A 14,122-nucleotide genomic window follows, 5' to 3' on the forward strand; every position below is an offset into this window, starting at 1 on the left:
TTGGAGTCAGTGACTACAGACTGACCTCTGAAATCACATAAACCTTTCCTCCTCTAAGTTGCATTTGTCAGGTAATTTAGTCACAGCCATGGAAAAGCTGACTAGACCCAGGGGAGCAGAGGGGCAAGACTCGGACACACAGGAATCACCACAGCCCAGACAGGATAAGACTCAGGTACCCTCACTTCTTCCCACTCCCCATTGCCACCTCTGTGGTTGAGCCCAAATTCAGGATGAAGTGAGCTCAGATTCTCTAGTTGCTTGGGTATGTGACAGTTCCCCTTCCCTTTTTTCTTTACTGACTCCTCCTGTGCTAACATTTCTATGCAAGGATGTGGCTCAGGGCAAGCGCCACATCACACCAAGCTCGGAGCTGAGTGCTCCTGACTACTAGCCCCCTGGGACAGTCCCAGCAACCCCATGAGAGAGGAGGGAGTGCACCCATTTTGCAGCAGAGAAAAGCGAGGTTCATGATGGGACTGGGAAGTGATCTCAGGTAGCCTCCCTGTAATCCTTGAGTGAGATTAAAGAAGCACAAATGTGAATCAGGACTCTGCAGGGCAAAGTAGATTTGCCTGGAAACTGCCAATGTAGAATAAAGCAATCAAGTTCTCATTCTTTAAAGAGTTTTTTTTAAACAAGACCCAGCTGATGGTGCCGTGTTTAGGCGTGAGGGCCTGGAGTAGCCAGTGCTGCCAGCACATCCCAGCTCTCCCAGCTGACCCTGGGCAACTATTGGAACCTTTCTGAGTCTCAGGACTCTTCTTTAAAAAATAAATAAATAAATTTCATGACATAAACCTTGCTCATGTGCTATTGGGAGGACTGAACTTGATGATGTATATAAGGCTCAGAGTATTACCTGCTCTCATTTTTACTCAGAACTCTATATAGTTTGGGGTTTTTTCTTACCTTTTGTCCTATAATCTAAATTTCACTAATGCCCATGCCTGGGAAAAAAAATGGGAATTTTTATTTCATTCAATATCCCTTAAAATTCAAACAGCCTAAATGTTTTCTGAACTAGCAAGTAGAAAATGAAAAGCTAACAATTACTTATATGCAGAGTTATGGGGTCCAGTGTGAAATTTCAATACATATACACGCGTGTACTGTGACCCATTTTCTATGGCCGTTGTGGGGACTGATGAGTTCATAGAGCCGAAGTGCTTAGCACAGAGTCATTCTCAGCAGAGAGGCAGCATCACGGGCATGTCCATCCATCCTAACAGGCCCACCCCACTCCTGGGGGGCAGAGTGCCAGCTCATGCTCGTCTTCCCCTGGCAGAATGCCCAGCATGCTAGATAGCCATTGCCTGCTGAATACCTAGAGTAAAATTAGTACTTTTATTGGCAGAAAGGTAAATTTCGACATTGCATTTCAACCTGAGACCAGCATCTTTGCTCGTTTGCAAAGTGCACATGTCGTATGCCACGTTCACAGCTGAACTCCTCCCCTGTCTCCTTCTGCCCTTCTCGCTGGCTGGCATTTCCAAGCGCTTCGCGTCTGACTGTGCTAATTAAAGCATTACCAAGCATTCGCCCCGTGTAGCCGGGTTGAGGGGCGTCCTCTCGGGCAGGAAGGATTGTGTTTCTGCTGGAGGGATAGCTGTCCTGCCACAAGCCCAGCTGTGCTCTGGAATCACATCTTCTGGGCTCTTTCTTGGCTGCCCCGTCTTCGGTCTACAGCCTCCACCCTCTGACCAGCACCTGAAGCCTGACCTCGGTGTGGTTTACCCACCCACAGGCTGTATGGTACAGTGACTTCATTTCCTGCTGTCTTTCTGAGCATGCCAGAGATGGAGAAAAACCACCCTTGAGTTCAAATCCTTCTGATTTACTAGCTATGAGCTCCGAGTTTGGGTTTTTAACTAGGATCTCCATTGCTTCTGGAAAAAGGAGATCGAGCCCCACACCCACCTCCAAACTTTAGCCCTGCTAACCCCTGGATTTTAGCTCAGTGACCCCACTTCAGACTTCAGCCTCCCACAACTGTATGGTAACAAACACGTGTTGTTTTAAGACACTGACTTCATGATTATTTGTTATAGCAGCAATAGGAAGCCCATACATCGTAATATGAAGAGAGTCACTGAAGGCCAGAATATCACTTCAATTTAGTTTTAAATAAGTTAAAACATTCCTTCCCAATATTCTCAAAGTTATTGCATAAAATCATTCCTTGTTAAGCTGGGTGTGATGGCGCACACTTGTAATCCCAGCATTTGCGAGGCTGAGACAGGAGGATCGCGGTTCGTGGACAGCCTCAGCTACTTAGCAAAGCCCTTTGCAACTCAGTGAGATCCTGTTTCAAAATAAAGAATAAAATATACAGGGCAGAGATGTAGCTCAGAGGTTGAATGCCCCTGGATTCCATTCCCAAACCCGCAGGAAAAAAACAAAAACAATTAGCTGTTGCAGTCTGACGATGTTGTAGGACTACAGAAGTTTCATGGGAGATGGAGAAATCAGGAAGGACAGAGACGGTCTGGGCAGGGGAGCCACCAGGCCACCCTGCAATCTGTGCAAGCCCTGGGGAGCTCTGGGACAGCCCTTTTGTAGAACATGAGGCCCTTGCAGGGCAGAACAGTTGGGCCCTTGCACATCACCTGGCTCGCTAACCACGGCATAGCCTCGGCTTCAGAGTTGCCATGGGTTCTCATGAAGCCCATAGGCAGCGGCTGGTAGCCACACCTGCCAGCTGTATAGCAAGCTCTTTCCTGAAGGGGCCCCAAGTGCTTCAGCCCCACGTCTGCTGTACCAGTCACGCCAGGTACTCCTAGTGCTCTTCCTTGTCCCGTCACAGGATCCTCATATTTTTATAAAGATATGTGCAACAGGAGCATTCATTGAAGATTTGAAAAGAAAATCAGAACTGTTAAGAGGAAAAAGAAAGACTGTTATTCCAGGAAATTCTGTGAAGATCTGATCCTTGAATTTGGCCCAGAGCTTCCTGCAGTTGAGGTGAAAAGGGGGAGGAGATGAGGCTATAAAGATCTTCTTGCTTTAAAATGAGAAATCTATATGTCAGGAGAGAGAAACTTTGTCCTGCCTCCAAACTCTGGAATTATTTTACCACTGGAATGCTGCATTTTGAACTTTGAAGAAACAGTAGAAATACCATGGTTTGGTGTGTGATGCAGAACTCTGACCCTATTCAGCTACATTTCTTGTTTACCTTTAATGGGTGCTGGGGAAAGCATTCGGTCATAGCCTATGGAGAGACTCCTCGAAGCAATTTTCAGTACCATGCTGGGAAGAACTCTCCAGATCCTTCCGAGCTTGCTCCTCAGAGAATCTGGAGCGAGTTCAGCAGCCCCTCCTTGCCCCCTGCTTAAGAAGAGCAATCTCTCTGGCCCTGTGGTGTGGACCAGTGTCATTAGGGAGGCCGCCCGCTGGTACGTGAAATGCACCATCCCCAAGAGCTGCGGGGATAGCCACCTCTCCCCACAGGAGGAAGAGTGGGGGCACTGAGTATTTAATCTGTGCTCCCAAGGCCTCCCCAGGATCTGATAATCATGACCTCGGGGGTTGGTCAGGCAGCCCACCTGCAGACACTCCTCTACGGATGTTTACACAATTTTGATCTTGGCAAATACGGTAGTTTCTCTGAGGCTGAAAAATCTGTGGCGTTCAAACCAGAAATGGCATAAATCACAGAGTGCGTTTGAACCCTGGGATGTTGAACCCTTTGAGAATACTTCCACTCGAAGCATCTGTATTCCTTGAAGGTCACTGGGCTTGATCCTCCTTCCCACAGTAGAGTGGACTCTGGAGCATCCTGGCCAAGCAGGGACCCCCCCCCCCAGCACTTCCAATAAGGACACACAAGCTCAGGCAAACAGGAGGTGCTCAGTGTATGTCCCCCAGAGCGCACTTCCAGTGTGGGAAACCCTGAGCCGGGGTTCGACGTGTGTGATGCTGTAGGATCGTTACAACAGCCCCGGGGAGACAGGAACACACCTGGCTCTGACAGACCTGGGTTTGAGCCCTGGATGTCCTCTGCTTTGCCTCGGTGGCAGTCAGGAGACTGGGTCCTCTCTCAGCCAGCTGGGTGACCTCAGGCAAAACATTGGCTTTCTTGGGCCTCTGTGTTTTCTTTCTTTTCTTTTCTTTCTTAATTTCTTTTTCTTTTCTTTTCTTTTCTTTTTTTTTTTTTTTGTGGTACTGAGGATTGAACCCAGGGATATTCTACCTTTGAGCTACATCCCCAGCCCTATATTTTATTCTTTATTTTGAAACAGGTTCTCACTGAGTTACAAAGGGTCTCCCTAAGTAGTGAGGAGATAGAAAGGAAATAGGCAGATAGGGAAAAGGCCTCGGTAGAAAAAAGCTAATTTCCTGAGTTTCCTGAAGGGTGACAAATACCTGAAATTCCAAAGGCTCAGAGATAAGAAGGCCAGAGCTTCACAAAGCCATCTGTTTACTAATCAACAAATCTACCCAGCAAGTCTGACATTCCTGAAAGGAGACTATTCAAAGGACTTGCAAATACCCTATGCAAATCCTGAGAGCTGCTTCCCAGAATTCCCAAAGTCACCCTAACCAAAAGCGGACTTGCAAGCGGTGGGCAATGGCCCTTGGGGATCAGCAAATTGGGGCTTTCCCTCTTGGGACCCCCTCCCCTTTTGGGGAGCTGTTCTCTCTCTCACAGTTCGTGTTGGCCCTGAGAGAAGGCAGAGTGTATCTGAGGGCACGTGAAGGCAGCTACTGGATCCCGGAGTTCCGACAGCCCCTTTAGGGTGTTCGGCCACTTTTCCCTATTCCCTTCTGGCAGATCGCGTGGACTCTGGAAGAAAGCAGCCTGCACCTGAAGGCAATTTGGCTTGGGCTACTCTCAAGTATTGTCCGGAAGGCAGCTGCTGGACCCAGAGTTCCAGCCCCTTTGGGGGTGTTCAGCCACCCTCCCCCCATTCCCTGCTGCTTCCAATAAACCTTTTACTCCCCTTCCTGAGGTCTGCGGGTGTCATTCGTCGCTCATAGACAAGAAACCGGTAAGGAAACGTCAAGTTCTTTCAAGAGGGAACTCCGTTTCATCTCGAGGAAATGCCGGGTTTCCTCTCAAGAAACCCCCATTTCGGTAGTAGCTGAGACTGTCCTCGAACAATGATCCTCCTGCCTCAGCCTCCCAAATGCTGAGATTACAAGTGTATGCCACCATGCCCAGCCTGATTTTTCTTTTTTTATTTTTTTAATATTTATTTATTTATTTATTTATTTAGTGGTACTGGGGTTCCTGGAAGCCCTTCTACCTCCGGGCTACACTCCAAGACCTATTTTTACATTTTTATTTGGAAACAGGGTCTCCTAAGCCAGCGCGCACAGCTGGCTTTGAACCTGCGCGATCCTCCTGTCTCTGCCTCCCAAGCGCGGGGATTACAAGGGTGCGCCACCATGCCCTGCTGATTTCCCATTTTTAAACAAGGGCTCCGGACTCTTGCGTGGGTGCGTGACCGGGTGGTGGGGCCCATCCCTTCAGGGCCAGGTTCCGGTCCTCCCTGAGAGTCGGCGCCTGTCTCTGTCTGCAGCCTTCCAGACATTCCTAGGCAAAGCAGATGTGTCCCGAGAGGTGGAGGAGGTGCTGGCTGAGAGCCGCCTGCAGAGGAACCTCCGCCTGCTGTCCGTCCTGGAGCTGCTGAGGGATCCCTGCGTCCGCTGGCAGGTCACCACCGTGGTGGTCACCATGGCCTGCTACCAGCTCTGCGGCCTCAACGCGGTGAGTGTGGGCTCGGCCAGCGTCCTGCTCAAGTGGAGGGGCCAAGGGAGGGATTGGCTGGGTTCACATCCCAGCCACAAACATGTCGCTAGGCAACCGTGGGGCCTGTCTCTGGGTTTCCTCATCTGCAGAATGGGAAAACACAATGGGGCGACAGCCCACACGAAGGGCTCGGTTCTTTAGCTAGAGTTAGCCCTTAAGACGCATCGCCGTCCTTCTTGTTACGGTTTGAATGGTGGGGGTTCTTTTTCTTATTCAACTAAGGTTGGTTGAATAGAAAAATTAAAACTAACAGGCCGCTCAGTGCAGCTTTAACAAATCTTCATTACAAAATTAGTAGGAAATAGACAAGGAAAAAGCAGCGTGCTGACCCGCATGCTGGAGAGCCCGAAAATGGAACTCTGGCCCCTTTTGGGGACCCCAACCCTTAAATAGATTTTGTATTGGTATTTTTCTCATCAGCGTTACCAGGGCAATGGGCTAGTTACTTATTCCTTAGCCAGGTGGTGCCTCTTTGTCTCCAGACAGCGCACTTACTAAGTGCAAGGGTCAAGAATCCACCTGGCCCTCGGCTCTATTGTATTGGGCAGTATTGGTTGCTCATCAACTAGGCTGCTTTGAAGCCACACACAAAGTTTACCTTTTCTGTGCCCAGGCTGAATCCCAGAGGAGAGGAGGGAAACAGAGGTTCCGGTTGCCTCTATTGTAATTTTAGGGCTAAAGGCTTCAGTTGACTCTAAGGCTCTTACTATAGGTTAATGATTAGAATGAAGGGCAAAGCCAGAGAGGACCTCTGCATTGTAATCGCCACAGCCCCCTCCCTGCCTGAGTGCCTGCGCAGCACCCAGGCTCGGACTATATTTTACACTTTGGAAATTATCAAAGCAATTTTCCAATACCAGCACCTTAATACATTTTGATGCCTCTTCCCAATACTGGCACACTTCTGAGTATTTACCACCAGAAATACGTCAAAATCAGATTCCTCCGTGATAGGGAGAGACTTGGGAAGTGATAGGTGGGCGGCACCAAGATGATTAAGTAAGAGTAAGTCGGTCCCGTGGCGCAGACCTGTAAACCCTGTACTTGCGAGGCAGAGTCAGGAAGATCACAGGTTTGAGGCCAGCCTCAGCGACGTAGCAAATTCCTGTTTCCAAATAAAACAGGGCTGGGCTGTAGTTTAAAGGTATAATATAATATAATATAATAAAGGTTCAATCTCCAGTACCAACATTTATTAATTAATTAGCTGATTAATTAATGTAAGTCCTGTCTGGGCTAGCTTCAACTCGTGACTTCAGCCAGAGAAAATCCCAAGACCTTCGATACAGTTTCTCAGGGCCTGAGCCGAGGAGGTCTGTCCGTCAAGTCCTGACTCCCTGACACACTTTTGACCATCTCTTTTCTCTCCATGATTCCTGAACCCAAGAAACAGGGAGGCAGACCCTAGGTCATTACTGTTACTGCCGCATCCGGGTGGGATGTCTCAGGGTGCTGAGCTCCCGTCTGTGGAGGGATGCAAGTGGGATGTCAACTGCTTGGCAAGGGTGTGTGGAGGAGATCCTGTGGGAAGCCGCTGCTATCCCCTGAGCTCAGGCATGAGGCTGGCCAGGCATGAGGGAGGGGGAAGGAGGGAGGGGGAAGGAGGGAGGGCTGCAATGCTGTCAAGGGCCTTCCAAGTGCTCTTGCGTCTGTACTAAGTGAGCTGGAGTCCGTGACCCTGGATGCCGGCAGGCTGTGGAAGCCAGAGGGACCTGGGATGTGTGCGCTGGGTGCTCAGGAAAACCTTAGATATGTTGATCGCATTTTGCCCAAAAGACAACCTCAGCATCAATGGCAAAATCACTTCCTAACTCAAACTAGAAGAATAAAAACGTTCTTTTGGCCTAATTACTGAGACCAGCTCACTGGAACGAGTTGCTGGGTCCTGGTGAGTGGGAGAAGAGAGACCGTCTTCCTGGCTGGCTGACAGTTGTGGTCCAGAGCTGACTCACCCCAGGGCCAGTGCCTCTGTGACTTGCAGCATTGAATTTCCAAGTTTTGAGACCTTGGACAAACTGCTGTAACTGTTATGTGCCTCAGTTTCCCTGGCTGTGAAGAGGCCGTGAATACAGACAAAAGGATGTATTTCTGGCTCAGCATAAGGCCAGCCACATAGGTGGCACTTGCTAATTTTAGCTATTGTCTTGTTGAAAGAGTGGCTCTAAGACCACCTGCTTGCCTGGCTCCTGCTGGGCTCCCTCCTCTCAGCTCATTCCCAGATGTGCTACCCTGGGTGAGAGGGACCCTCCGAGACTCAATCACTCAGCTATCAGAGTCCAAAGGAGGCCAGACGGGCTGGTCAGTGAGTTATATTATTATCTATCAGATGAGGAGCAAGACTGGGTGATCCAGTACTCTCAGACTCAGGAAAGCTTTTAAAAGCTAGCATTTTCTGTCGCGCTTGTGTGTGTGTGTGTGTGTGTGTGTGTGTGTGTGTGTGTATAACACTAGGTATAAAACCCAGGAATTTTCTACATCCAAGCTACACCTCCAGCCTTAATTTATTTTATTTTATTTTTTTATTTTGAGCCAGGGTCTCACTAAGTTGCCAAAGGTCTCACTAAATTGCTGAGGCTGGCCTCAAACCTGGGATCCTCCTGTCTCATTCTCCAAAATACTGGTATTATAGGCATGCACCACCACACCCGGCCCCTCTCAACAGTGGTGGCCTTACTTTGCATCTTTCTGAGTTCACAATTAAATCTGTGGGGTGGAGGTAGGGAAGGAAGCCTTTCTTACTGAATGCTGGCTCCCCAGCCAGGCCAGGGAGGTGGAGACCTAGGTCTAAGTGCCCATCTCTGCTAGCATCTCCTGGGGCCTAAACCCGCTCACAGCCTCCTCCATCCATCCAAATGCTGACACCTCACAGCGAGGGCCTTTGAGTTTAGGCTGCTTTCACCCGGAAACTCGTCCAATGGGGCAGCGAGCCCTGGACAGGGCCAGGAGGGGTACAGAGGTAAAGGAGGGAGACAGGGGTGCACAGCATCCAGCTGTGCTAGGGCTGGAACTGGTCCCACCCAGCGAGGCTGAACCTCAGCCCCATCCTCTGCCTCTACCCCAGGGTTGCAGCTGAGTGATGGGAAGGAGGGTGGTATTAGTCTGGGTGACTTTCAGGGATTGTCACAAAGCAGGAAGCCCTTGCCTGGGTGGAGAAGGTCTGGCCTTACTTCCTGGCAGCCTGCCATTTCCCTTCCCATGATGCACTTCTCCCCAATGGCCACACCTACCTGCACAGGATACCTGGAAGCCCAGTCTTTTACCTGGGCCCATGTCATTCCCAAGAATGTGGGCTTTATGTTAGCGATGGAGAAAGGGATGCAGGCAGAAGGGCAGAAACTGTGGGGCCACATCGCGCAGCTCCTGCCTGCCTTTGGATTTAGCGGGGAGCCCCGTGACAAGCTTCTGCCTGACTCTAACTTAGGAATGAGATGGAGGCTTCTCACTGACTGCCCTGCCTTCTGCCTTCTCCTCTTCCTGGCTTACAGATTTGGTTCTACACCAACAGCATCTTCAGAAAGGCTGGGATCCCTCCGGAGAAGATTCCCTACATCACCCTGAGCACTGGCGGCATCGAGACCCTGGCTGCCATCTTCTCTGTAAGTCACGCGAGGGTCGCTCTGAGCTCGCGGCAGGGGTTAGACGGCTGCGGGGACCCCAGGTGACAAATGGGGTGTGCCCTAAAAAAAGGGGCAGGAGTCTGGATTTCAGAAGGGCAGCATACAGTTCTCTTTGACCTCTCACCTGTCTGCAGGGACTGTCTGCACACCCCATGACAGGGTGTCCTCCCTGGGATTTCAGAGCAGAGGGTCCCTTGGGTCTCGAGTCTCTTGCCCTGACTTCCAGAATGTTCACAGGACTGTCATCTCCCTGCCTCCATCACTGGGGTTCCCAAAGCAGGCAAAGAAGGGCGTCAAAGTGGTGGGTGTGCTTTAGCAACAAGCAAGAAAGTTCAAGAAAAGAGAGACCTGGACCCAGGCATGGTGGTGCACGCTTGTAATCTCAGTACTTGGGAGGCTGAGACAGGAGGATCGCTGGTTCAAAGCCAGCCTCGGCAACTTAGCGAGGCTCTCAGCAACCTAGTGAGGCTGTGTTTCCAAATAAGACATATAATTGGTTTGGGGGGTATAACCTGAAGGTAGGATGCCTCTGGGGGTCTATCCTCAGTACCACAATAAAGAAAGAAAGAAAGAAAGAAAGAAAGAAAGAAAGAAAGAAAGAAAGGAAGGAAGGAAGGAAGGAAGGAAGAAAGAAAGAAAGAAAGAAAGAAAGAAAGAAAGAAAAGAGGGACCTGGGGCTTATCACTCTTCCTTACCATGAATATACACAACAAACATGGTTCGGGGCTCCTGAGTCCAGGAAGCTTGTCCAGAATCGGCCCCACTGACTCTACATCGGGGTCTGGCAGCCCTCGGCTGTGTGACACCACGTGGCCCATTTCCCTCTTGAATGTCTGCGTATCAGCTCCCTCGCCAGCAGCGTGTGGTCTGATTCCCACGTCTTAGATTCGTGGCACACAGGTGGCTCGGTGTCAGCGCAGGGTCTTTTTAGATAAAAGAGAGAGGCGGGAGGGTCAAAGACAGAGATGTGATGTCGCAGAGGTGGTCTTTAAGATGAGGACGAGGTCAGGAGCCAAGCCGAATAAAAAAAGGAGGAGGGAGGGGTCCCGTAGGAGCCAGCCCAGCCACTGCTGGAACCTTTGTATTGAGACCTGCTTTGGACTTCTGACCTCTGCGTTTGTGGTGCTCGGTTACAGCAGCCGTAGGAACTGAGTACAGCACCTTGCAGTTGTCATGGAAACAGGATTCAAAGGCCCCTCCCTCCTTCCTGAGGGTCAATGCTCAGCAAACCCTCACTTCTTCCTATAACCTTGTTTCCGAACATATATTTCCTGTTGTCTCCAACCCGCGGAGGTAATTGCCCGTCAAAAAAGACTCCCCTGCCCCATCCTTTTCTTTTTCATTCTTCTTCCTGAGAGTTTGATAGTTTATTAAACCGGCTCTGAGGCCTCATGGGATGGAGAAGAGGAAAAACGTGTGTTGGTCTTACTCCCAGTCGATTTCGTGTGAGCAGTCCGCAGCTATAAATAAGGCCATCTTGAAGAACCCTGGTTTACACAGTGGATCGTGGTGGAGCCGCTCTTCTCTGGTGCGTGGCTTCCCCGAGGGTCAGTTGGCCCGAGACAGGCTGAGCAGCCAACTCTGCACTGGGGGGCCCCGTGGAACTGGAGCCTGTACCTTGAGTGGCAAATCAGGGGGCAGAATTCATTATACATTATCTTTACTGAAGGAAGGAAGTTTTGTTTATTCATTTGTTTTGTTTGTTTGTTTGTTTGTTTGTTTGTTTGCGGTACTGGGGATGGAACCCAGGGACATTCTACCTCCAAACAACAGCCTGAGCCCTATCTTTTAATCTTTTTTTTATTTTTTATCTTTCTTTCGTTCTTTCTTTCTTTCTTTCTTTCTTTTTGCATGTCTGGGGATTGAACCCAGGGGAACTCTACCTCCAAGCTACGCCCCCTGCCCTATTTTTTTTTATTCTTTATTTTGAAACAGGGTCTCACTAAGTTATGGAGAGCCTCACTAAGTAGCTGAGGCTGTCTGCAAACCGTGATGCTCCTGTCTCAGCCTCCCAAATGCTGGGATTACAAGTGTGCACCACCACGATGAGCTTCTTTTTTATTTTTGAAACCGGGTCTCACTGAGTTGCCAAGGGCCCCTCTAAGTAGCTGAAGCTGTCCACGAACCGCGATGCTCTGGTCTCAGCCTCCCAAATGCTGGGATTTCAAGCCTGTGCCACCACACCACGCCTGCTAGGAAGTTTTTTTAAGTGTCAGGACTGGACTGTGTTCCAGGGTTAAAGTTAAAAACCAGTCCTGCTGGGTTCTGCTGCATACTATCCCCCCCGCCCCATTTCTCAGCCAGCTCCACATTTTAAAAATCAAAGCCTCCCATGTTCACCCCCGGGGTCAGGACATCAGATCCAGTGTGTGTTACAGGAGAAGGCGGGAACAGCGGAGTGCTTGTGCTCCGTGTCCTCCTGGGCCTGACCCTCTAGCTGGGCAGCCACTGGCCAGCTGCTTAACCTCTCTGGTCTCCATTTTTCTCTTCAGGAAAGTGGGGATAATAGCAGATCTAGATCTTAGCAGACGTGACTGGGAGAAGTAGGCAGCAATTCACAGAGCTGAGCCTGGGTAGATACTCACTAAATAATAGCAGCTAAGCAGATTCCCTGTAAATGGCAATCGTGGTTACAGGTTGAATTGTGTCCCCATAAAACCCGGGTTGTGTTGAAGGCCCACAGACTCAGAACATGACTTGATTTGGAAGCAGATTCACTGCGGACGCTAATAGTTAAGGTAAGAGGAGGTTGTACTGCAGTAGGTTGGGCCTTTAATCCAATACGGCCATCCTTACACAAGGAGGAGATGTCGCCAGATGTGATGGCTCATGCTTGACATCCCAGCATTCAAGAGGCAGGAGATACAGGAGAATCATGGTTCACGGACAGCCTCAGCTACTTAGTGAGGCCCTTTGCAACTCAGTGAGACCCTGTTTCAAAACAAAGAATAAAAAATAGGGCTGGACTTTAGCTTGGAGGTAAAATTTCCCTGGATTCCATCCCCAGTACCACACACACACACAAAGGAGGAGACGTGGGCACAGCCATTTCTTGTCTGTGTTGCGACCAGACAAGAAATGCCAGGGGGAAGGAGAGGCCCTGACCTCCAGAGCTGCGAGACGGCACGTTTGTACCGTGTAAGCCAGTGGGCTTGCGACGCTTCCTTCAGCAGCCCCGGCACAGGACCGGTATTACTACTGATGTTTAATATTTCCGAAATGAACCAAATGGGAAATACTGCCCATCCCTGCCGCTTCTCGGAGCCCAGAAGACGAGGCTGCGATCAGAGTGTTCATTCCCTCCACGCTCCAGATGCACCCGTGGACCTGCTGTGGCCAGGCATGAGTCTGGGAGGGCGGGATCATCCGTGAACAAAGTAAAGGTCCCGCCATGACGTGGAATCGGGGAGCACTATTGGGGGGGGGGGCACGGCAGTGTTTCAGAAGGCCAGAGACAGTAGAACAGGGACGGGGCTAAGAGGCCCCCGTGCCTGGCTCTGGCTCAAGGCTGGAAGAGCATTTGCAGCAGGGAGCAGCCAGAGGAAGGGCCAGCCCAGCGTGGAGGCCGAGCAGCTCGGGATCAGGGGACCGTGTCGTGTCTGGTGGCTAGGTCACCTGGCAGGAGCTGCCGCCTCCAGCACAGGAACAGAGCAGGTTACCCAAGAAAGGGAGCCTGGGGGAGCCAGCCGGCCTCACGCGTTCCAAAATGACCCAAGAGAAAAAATGTCCCCAGGATTTAAGAACTAGCCTGTAAAGGCCTGGTCGGCTGCGGCTTCCCTGCTATGCGCCCCATCTGTGTCTGAGTTTGTAGTCAGTTGCGATATCTCAAGATCGTTTCCGTCTACTATACTTGGGAGTCATGGACCTCCCCCACACCCCGGATGCCAATCAGTTTGAAGGTACCCGTCTAAATTTCTAACACCTTTGGTCCAAATTGGTACCCAGGTATCTCTTTTACACACTCATCTTTTAAGCTGAAATTTCCAAGGAAAGTATATATTTCAATGAGCTACTTTTCTTTTTTCTTTTTTCTTCTGGACATTGAACCCAAGGGCATTCTATCTCTGAGCTACATCCCCAGCCCTATTTTTTTTTTTTTAAACAAGGTCTTGCTAAGTTGCTGAAAATCTCACTAAGTTGCTGAGGCTGGCCTCAAACCTGTGATCTTCCTGTCTCAGCCTCCCAAGTACTGGGATTACCAGCGTGTGCCCCACACCCAGCTCAATGGATCATTTTTAAATTTAAATTTAGAGAGCCTGTCCTGAAAAGAAGACCCTTTCTGACACCGTCCTCCTAGCATGGATTTTAAAGCTCCATTTACTTGCAGATAGCGTGGCTTTGCGAGGTCCGGGCTTCTTTCCAGAGAGGGCTTTGGTTACATGTTTAAAGCAGAAACCTTGTCCTTGAGCATGAAGCAGGATCTTGGCCCTTGAGTCCCTTAGCTGCCCAGACCAGCAACGATCCCGCTGTGCCGTCCCTCCCCCCACCCTTTGCTGGTCAAAGCTTCGGCCACAGCCCAATTTCCGCCTGGAGAGTCACCGATTGTTGCTTTGGGGATGGATTTCATCCCCAAAGTGTCAGGATCGAGGGCGGCTCCTGGGCTGTCTAGGTGCGGGCCTTAGCCTGGGCCTCACCACACCCCAGCATGTCAATGTCTTCAGATTCCAGCTGTCCTCGCCACACCGGCCAGTGCTATTTGGGGAAAACCTCACAGAGTTGTTTTGCAATGTAAATGAAAAAAGAAAAA

The 14,122-nt window shown here is 50.1% G+C and overlaps 1 protein-coding gene across 1 annotated transcript in view; it reads left to right on the forward strand.

The window, feature by feature from the left end:
- SLC2A9 (solute carrier family 2 member 9) overlaps positions 1-14,122 on the forward strand; it is a gene marked incomplete at both ends in the record, with an annotated part of 109,738 nt that overhangs the window by 56,225 nt on the left and 39,391 nt on the right. Inside the window, 2 exons of the mRNA XM_080697274.1 lie at positions 5,529-5,716; positions 9,244-9,354. Coding sequence (XP_080553400.1) covers positions 5,529-5,716; positions 9,244-9,354 — 299 coding nt within the window. The remainder of the gene's footprint in view (positions 1-5,528; positions 5,717-9,243; positions 9,355-14,122) is intronic.

Source organism: Muscardinus avellanarius (genome assembly GCF_963383645.1).
Source record: "Muscardinus avellanarius genome assembly, chromosome: 6".
In the NCBI taxonomy this organism is placed as follows: Eukaryota; Metazoa; Chordata; class Mammalia; order Rodentia; family Gliridae; genus Muscardinus; species Muscardinus avellanarius.